At 52.4% G+C, this 8,491-nt stretch overlaps 3 protein-coding genes across 3 annotated transcripts; 2 read left to right on the top strand and 1 right to left on the bottom strand.

The window, feature by feature from the left end:
- Positions 1–38: 38 nt before the first annotated feature.
- On the top strand, positions 39–1,406 carry CC84DRAFT_1176026 (white collar-2; the record flags this gene model as incomplete). Its single annotated transcript, XM_018180187.1, has 2 exons — positions 39–1,254; positions 1,303–1,406. 2 exons carry the CDS (start codon positions 39–41, stop codon positions 1,404–1,406), a joined length of 1,320 nt encoding a protein of 439 aa, XP_018036302.1.
- A 2,217-nt stretch (positions 1,407–3,623) lies between these two features.
- Positions 3,624–4,433, top strand: CC84DRAFT_741112 (uncharacterized protein). The gene has a single exon (XM_018187258.1). The coding sequence runs from the start codon at positions 3,798–3,800 to the stop codon at positions 4,260–4,262; it is 465 nt and encodes a 154-aa protein (XP_018036303.1). The 5' UTR covers positions 3,624–3,797; the 3' UTR covers positions 4,263–4,433.
- Positions 4,434–5,017: 584 nt separating this feature from the next.
- Positions 5,018–5,841, bottom strand: CC84DRAFT_1091379 (HPP-domain-containing protein; the record flags this gene model as incomplete). Its single annotated transcript, XM_018174399.1, has 2 exons — positions 5,018–5,548; positions 5,596–5,841. 2 exons carry the CDS (start codon positions 5,839–5,841, stop codon positions 5,018–5,020), a joined length of 777 nt encoding a protein of 258 aa, XP_018036304.1.
- Between the last annotated feature and the right edge of the window lie 2,650 nt (positions 5,842–8,491).

Consider the following 8,491-nt stretch of genomic DNA (forward strand, 5'->3'; position numbering starts at 1 on the left):
CGCTGCACCTCCCCCCCGACACGGCCGACCTCAACAGCATGTCGGTCGAGGACATGATGCCCATGGAGATGGACCTGTCGCAGTTCGACGACGGGTCCAGCTCGACCCCGCAGGCCAACTACTCGCCCTTTGGCGGCCAGCAGCTGCAGCAGGCGCTCAACCAGGACAGCAGCATGACGGGCGCGGGTGCCGGCCCGCTACCCACGGGCTTTGGCGCCCCCAGCCTGAACCCGTCGGGCAGCACGCTGACCGAGTTCACCAAGCGGCGCAACTGGTCGCAGCGCGTGCTCGAGGAGCTGCGTGACCTGCTGCACATCCTGACCCCCGACGGCCGCATCCTGTATGCGTCGCCGTCCTCCAAGGCGCTGACGGGCTGGGAGCCGCAGCAGCTCGTCGGCCGCTTCGTCGGCGAGTTTATCCACCCCGACGACAGCGGCATCTTCGTCAAAGAGTTCAACGAGTCCATCGCCTCGGGCAACCCGCTGCGCTTCTTCTACCGCTTCCGCAAGACGGACGAGACATGGGCCATCTTCGAGGCCCACGGCCACCCCCACCTAAGCAACGACCCGAGCACCTTTGCGCCGCCCAACACGATGAACTGCCGCGGCTTCTTCATGATGGCCCGTCCCTACCCGACCAAGAACGCTGCGCTGCTCGACTCGTTCCTCGAGCACAAGATCGAGAACGAGCGTCTCATGAAGCGCATCGCCGAGCTCAAGCGCGAGGAGCAGGAGGAGACGGACGCGCAGGAGCAGCACTGGCAGAAAAAGGCCGATGGCGTTTCATCTGTAACACCCTCCGAGACAGTGGGCCAAACCGAAAGCGTGAGCGCGAGCGCAATCGCAGCATACCAGGCCATGCCTCCGCCCGCGAAGCCGGGCGTCTCGAACACGGCCCTCACGCGCCAGAATTTGGACGAGGCCTTGGCCGCAAGCAAGCCCGATAGCATCAACGACAAGATGGCTCGCTATGAGGGTGCCACCCATCTGGAGACAATCGAGATGCTGACTGGTCTGCGCTACCGGGACGGGGAACGATCACAGGGCATCAGTACCGGCGAGCACAGCCCGATGCTCATTAGAGGCGACGCCGGCATCCAAATTTCGCTGGACCGCGACGGCAGGGCATCGTCGGACAAGAAGAAGAAGCTGAAGATCGCGGACGAGTATGTGTGCACCGACTGCGGCACCCTAGACTCGCCAGAATGGAGGAAGGGTCCCAACGGACCAAAGACGCTGTGCAATGCCTGCGGATGTGAGTTCTTCGTCGCGCACGTCATAATACATTTACTAATGTGGATAGTGCGTTGGGCTAAGAAGGAAAAGAAGAGGCAAAGCCAGTCCGGCAACGGCCAGTCATCTCACACGCCAGCCCTACCCATGCACTCGAGCACAAATAGCAGTTGACCGGGCCAGAAGCCAGTCGTTTGACACATTCCCTTGCTGAAGAATCGTTCTTTCGACCGGGTAAGTCTGCGCGAGCATCCACTTCAGGGACTGTAGTACCCTGCAGACGACGTGCCGCTTAACCGCCAGTCTGTATGAGGTCAACATGTTGCAGCTCTGGTCGTGCAGTGAACATGTATGCGACTATATTGAGCGTGAAAGGTTGCGAGAGGATTCAGCATTGCCATGAACGGAACCACGAAGTTTTAGTTCCAATGCATATAGAAGGACAAACGATACCACATATACACAAGGGATAAGAAATTTTGGTTCAAGTAATATCAAATGGATTGCACAAAGGTAATCATCCAAAACATTGGTGTGCGTTTGCTATTGCGCCTTGTCTGTGAAATAACCACGTGGCCCATATTAGAGGGAAACGAAGGGGCATTGTGTCGGGTCTTACGACATAAAAGGTACTTGTCACATGAGACTGGGACAAACCACCCGCCAATGAGATAGCCAGGTGAAAGCTAACTCAAGCTTTCTGGTCGGGTGGATGTCACGTGAACTCCTGGTCGCGATCGAAACTACGACCTTCTACGTAAGCTTTCCTCCTCCTTGACTGCCGCTCCCACCAACAACTAGGTCTTATGTTCCCACGCATCACAGAGTCCAGCTCGCCATTAGGTAGTTCACATGGGAATGTCATTTCTAATGCTAGGACGGAGTTGGGCATGTAGTGCCACAGCTGTAACATATTCATTCATAATTCGGGCACATCCCCATATGCCACTGGCGAAGCTCAATGCTACTATTCATAGCCTGCAAATACCAGCCGTAATAGCCCCTTACGAGGCCAAAGTATCTCACCAATGCACCACTTCTATTTTTCCGGTCCACTCAGCAAGAAGCTGTAACATCGGCCTGAAATCCACATATTCCAGCCGTTCGACGCTAAGCTCCCCTCCCAATAAATCTCATCACTCCAGCAGCAGAGTTCCCTACTCATCAAACCCACTATTTCAATCCCGTATGCCCGGGCAGAAGCACATAGCCTTCAACGATTGTCCATTCGGCGGCTAATCCGCTCTTCGATATTAGTACACATCGTCCCCAAGCAGGCCCAGAAGCTCCGCCTCTGGATGGCCGTCGAAATCTTCCTCGGGCCCGAATACCTTCTCTACCGTCTCCATATCCAGTATGTGGCTCGCAGGTGTATTCACGCGTGGAAACGCTCGGCGATTCTTATCCGGATCAGCAAACAAATCCTTCTTAGTACGCCGAGTGTGCGTGACGACGCGCAGGCAAGTTCCCTCACCATCGACAATTATGTCGGCCAAACGTCAGGCTCGCTGCTCTCGGTGCCGTAGCGTGTAGGAAACGAGGAGAGGGAAGCAGTTGCGGCGGAAGTCTTGGAGGCTCAAGACATTTCGTGTTATGGGTGGTGCAGACTGGAGATAGCGACGCCGGAGTTGGAAGCGTATCTTCATCTGCGGAGGGAAGTGGACCGTCAGCAGGATGACACTCAGGATGTTGACACGCAGTTGGCGCGATAATATAGGCTTCTGCCTTGAGATGTCGGAGCTCCAGAGTTGGTTAGTTGAGTGGTATCGCTATATCCTCCCCCATTTCGGCATATTCGACCTCACGAATGAGAGGCGCAAGGTGGCTCGATATGTAGTTTAAAAGCTAGTTCTCGTTGGGCTTTCCGTCTTCGTTGGAAGAGAGCTGCAGGGTGACACTGATCAGCAAGGCGAATGTTCTCAAGAAAAGATTGCGGAGGCCCGGTTAAGGCGAAAAGAATTGAAATTGATCCCCTTAACTCGGGGTCTGTCCAAGTCGATTGTAACGGGATCTGCGGCAGCCATTATATAATTCTGGACCTGGATTCAAGCGAACTTTGGCAGTCCCGCAAAAGTGTGATCGGTTATCCATCTTCGCCATTGGAATTTTGGTCCTGAGTTGGTGCTCACAATGCGGTTTGGTTCGTCGATGTCCCACGATCACGTCAACGGGTCGGCTACTGAGTAGGACCATAGACCACGGTTCCCGCGGTGGCATTATGATTAATGCGGAGGGATTAAGGATCCGCTGGAAGTGACCGTACTTCTTGATTCCCAGATCATTGTGAAGATTGAAGTGTCGTATAACATTACTTATGGCCTCCACGTCCTTGTAGATTCGGCAAGATTCGGCCACAGTAACATCCGAAGAATCCCCGTATGGCAGACCTCGCGAGGCTTAGAGGTCGCGCTCGAGGTGAGATGTCAGAGAAGTCAAAGCCGTTGAAACGGAAGGGGTACCCACGGAGCAAACAGCAGCGTTAGTCCGCAGCACCCGGTCTCCACCTGAGAACAGACGTCTTCGCAACGTAGCGGTAAGATAGTAATAAAATATTTCGCAGCAAAAATGAAATTGCGAGGGCGTCAGCTTATGCTTTTGGCATTTGGGGTGTTTTTCGTGGACCTCGTCAACACCACAATTCTACTGAGAGCTTTCTTTGACAAAATGTACCAAGCTAACCTCACCAGACTCATACTCCATAGGTGTCGTTTTCTCAACTCTTATCGCCTAGATCATTCCCTTGCCTTCATCCCCTGCATCTTCCGCTTCGACACTTCCCAACCCTCTCAAGCTCGGTTTCAGTACGATCTCGTAGGATACGGTATTCTGCTCGCTCATCTCATCGTACTCCTTGAGACCGATCGGCTCCCCAGGTGTGTGAACTGTATCGAACGCCCACGACATGCGGCGGATCGCCAGCCAGATCTCGTGCTCGACGATGGCCGTGCCGGGGCAGATGCGCCTGACCGCACCGAACATCCAGGGGTCACGCTCATAGAGTTCGGCGGGGTTCGCAGAGGTGGAAGATAGGGTGGCGTCGGTGAAGTTGCGGTTCGGCTGTATACTATCTAGATCCCGAAGACTTGAGAGATTGGTGAGTCATCTCCGACGGCCCGAGAACACGTTTAATTTGCAGCTTGGAATGGCATTTGAAATGCCCTCGAGTCACGCTTCACAGATGGTACAGTTGAAATCCTCAGACCACGGCTGCGAACGCGGGAGGTGAAAGGAACATGTTCGATATCCGGCACGACCATCAATCCAGCTGACAAACGAGGGCTGCTCTGCGCGGCTATTTCAATACACACCGCAGGTGCAATTAGTCGCCCACACACGTTTGTTAACAGCATGGATCACTCGTAGGTACCTGCCTCATGGGGGAGAGCATGCAGTCGATCTAGCAAGGGAAATCCAACGGTACACCGCCAGAGAACTCTATCCGTCTCAAGTGCTGGCCTCAGAGCTGAAATACAACGGGATCTGTGAAAACGTTTCTCTGAGAGTGTGATCGAAGAAATTGTTCAGATTAAGTATGGCAGATAGGGCGTTCAGGAGACTGTCTCCAGACTGTCTCCAGACTCTAACTGGGACATGCCTTCTTATGAACCTATTAGAGCTTCGCCGCATTTGCCATGCCAGACCCCTTAGTCTCGTCATGGATCATAGCAATCTGTGGATCTTCCCTTGAAAGGTTCGGCCCTACGAAGCCCTGGTAACAGGAAGTGAAACCTCACAATCCTCACTTCGTATTCTCGCTTCTAACAGACTACAGCATCAAGTTGCAATCATTGCGTATCCTTTGATTCGTGGGACTCGCTTACTGGAAGCGTAGGCGATCTAGGTGTCTCGCTGAACTCGGCCTTTTCAGGATCTGGGGGGCTGCTTTGTTGGTACTTGGGTTGAGCGGGTGGCGAAGGAGGAATGGGGGCAATCCAAAATTTGGGATACTGTCGCTGAATGTTGTTGACAAGCAGAGCGCTCACGAGAATCAAGAACGAAGATAGTAACAACACCGGTAGAAAGTACCAGCCCAGAGCATGAATGTTCCTGTCGACACACGGGAGAAGCGCAGTAGCTCCAGCAGGCGGATGAGTCGTCTTGGTCAAATGCATAACGACAAGAGCGATAGATGTCGCTAGACATGCTGCGAGCCACATGAGACGCGGAAACCCCTCGCCATCCTCTGGGAAGTTGTAATTGAAGATGACCTTGATGATGACCCCAACAAGGCCGCTGAAGAAGTGACCGAAGATCAGAGAACGAGGTTGTGCGAGCGGCGCATCGATTGCACCATAGCAAAGAATAGCAGATGCTCCCTATATTCTTGTCAGAGTTGTCGTTGAGATGGCGACAGCGCACTTACGTAAGAGGCGACTATAGCTGGCACGTGGCGGCTTGTAAAATAGTGCGACTCGGTGAATATGGCGAGGATGATACCAAGGCCACCAAAAGCTCCGATGAAACCGTATATGCATACTATCATATTTGGGGAGGGAGCAGCGGGCTTGCCGCGATATCCTAGGAAGCGACTCATCCACATCGGTAGGTGTGAAAGTGCCCCTTGGATGCCGCGTTCGGCTCGCACAAAGATGTCTTCCGGGGGTGCCATGGCTATTATTGCGCGCAGAAACACGCTTTGATCTCGAGGAAGACAGAAGGAAGAGGAGAGCGTGTCTATATATAGGAGGCGAGGAAGAAAACTTATTGGGAGAAAGATCGGGGAAAAGTCGGCAGGTCGGGGCTAACTCAATCGGGCAACCGTCGTCCAAGGGGAAAGGTAAAACCCGAGGTATCGGTGATACCCCAGGGCGTGCCGTCGCCTAATGCACGGCCCGTTTCCAACGCGGACGTTTTCGAATTTGGGTGCCGCTGCAAGACGTCATCTACAAAAGCTTTCGTTACGTAATTGCCGAACCACGTGACGGATGTTTTATCCCTCGAGATGCTAGAAGAATAACCTTGGAAGCTACGTGGAAAGGTCCTGAACGGATTGATGGCGTAGCATAATGGCTGAAGGCAGATTTCAGCAAAGTGTTGTTGCTAAGTATACGCCTCATGAATTCTGGCGGAGTATCATTAATCTCGCAGCACACGGCACACGCCAATGCCTTGTGTTTCTGAGTAAGGTCCACGGAGGTTATTACGGACATACGACATGCCACAGAAATCGTGCCAGTCATCGATCTTTATGTCGTTAGAACATGTTTAAATTAGTGTAACACTAGTTCCTGTTGCGTCTCTGCCTGTCGAACCAGTCCTGACTACAAGTGCCAAGGTGAAAACAGGCCTCGCGTCTGTTAAGACAGCATTGGTCGTTGTTGGATGTGAGCGACGATTCAAACCTGCATATAGCGAGCTGAAAGTATTTCGAAGCGATGGCTCATTGCACCATCACTAGCAAGAATACATGACAGGGAATGTATGACAAGATATCTGTACTAATACAGGCTGCCTCGTCTATGGCTCTTGCATAACAAACGACCTGGGACTAGAGGACCCTAGCCAACAACCATTGATTGCACTCCGCTCAAAATCATGCCCAACGCCACGTCTGCGCTCCAGTCATCCACACCTCCATCGCTCACGCCGTAACCAACATTGGGAAGCCCGGGACATGGACGGCATTGTATCGACCGGACATTGTATCAATAATTGCTGGCGAGTAAGAATCCAAAATGAGCAACTTCGAATCCTTTTCCCCCTTGGTCAAGCGTCACTGCTTTGTTGGGATTTGTGCACATTGGCGATTTGTATAATGCGCAGTGTTAAACCATGTCGATTGAGTGCAGTTGTAGTGATGCCCATCCAGAGCCGTCGAGGTTGACGCTCTCACTGTTTTCCATCTGAGAGTATATTACCCAGGAGAATCTTGAAGAGATCAAGAGTCTTACCGGTTCGGTGTTTCTTTGCGTTATGAGGCTCTGTGAGATCTTCAGATCGAGAATCGTAGACGGGGTACGAATAACCGTACTCGCACGTGAAAGAGCGAATGTTATGGTACCAATAACGTGCTTCGGAGAACAGTCGGAGATTGGAAGATTCAATGCCACCTGACTGATTTAGCCTCATCTTTACAGTCCGGTAGAGCGAAAAACGTGCAGTGATAGTTGATGGGAGGTTTTAACTTTAATGAGGTCCATTCGACTGGTTGCTAAGAGGCCTTGATAGAGCGGCTAGCGAACATGTCATGTTGGTTGGTCCACAAGCATGTACCGCCAGAATCTTCCATTGTGCAGATCTATCCGAGGTGAGAAGGGCCAGAGTTGTGGGCCTCCAGATGCTTGTGGTCTTCAGTGATGGCAGGGTCGACAGGTTCCTCACCAATGCGACGTGTCTCCAGTCCACATACTGAGCGTAGCTGATTACAATTGTTGCCGTTGGTCGAAAACTGAGTTGCACGGGCGCACGCGCTTTTGAGGCATGCCTCACCCCCCAAGCGTATGAGACACTGGCGCCACATCATCAGGTCTGCGATGCACTGAATTTCTGCCTGTTCGGAGTTGCGGATTCCATCCTGATTGTTGTTGATCGGATTGCCAGACCGTACCGCCATGCCACGCACAACCCACGCAGAAGGCTTGTAACTCTCTGGGCACCCGTCGCTGCCCTCACAGCTGGATTGCGTAGAATAAGCGTTAGCTATGTGCACTTGGTGTTAAAGCTGTCGGAAGAGATGTAATTACATGGTAGAAGCACCATGAACACATTTGGCAGATATAGTAATCACACATACCGCGGCAGCCGCCAGTATGCCAGAGATAAGCTTCATGGTAGAGAAAGGTCCTCACTCGTGGCTGAATCGAGACTAACAGTCGGATCCGCGTTTCAAAAACTATCTCATTTGTTGATGATCCTTTACGTCTAGCGTGTCGAAGAAGGTGAGCGAGAAGACGACGTGCTGACGGGGTCCTCGGGTGTTTAAATAAGGGTGGCGGAAAGTCAATCAGAGAAGAATTGGAGAGCGCACAGGACACGGTGTCGGCGTCAAGTATGTAGACTGTGCATCTCACCCACGCTGCTAACGTGACGCTGGGCCCAAAGGTTGATTACAAAACCAAGGAAGCTTGGGTCAGGCCAGGTGATTGATTTGGGTAACCTTTGCTAATCGAAATACCGAAGACGCCACTGAGAGCTGAGCCGCGAACATATTGGATGCGATATGCTGAGATTGGTAGAGATTGGTAGAGATTGGTAGAGATTGGTAGAGATTGGTAGAGATTGGTAGAGATTGGTAGAGATTGGTAGAGATTGGTAGAGAT

Source organism: Paraphaeosphaeria sporulosa (genome assembly GCF_001642045.1).
Source record: "Paraphaeosphaeria sporulosa strain AP3s5-JAC2a unplaced genomic scaffold CC84scaffold_5, whole genome shotgun sequence".
In the NCBI taxonomy this organism is placed as follows: domain Eukaryota; kingdom Fungi; phylum Ascomycota; class Dothideomycetes; order Pleosporales; family Didymosphaeriaceae; genus Paraphaeosphaeria; species Paraphaeosphaeria sporulosa.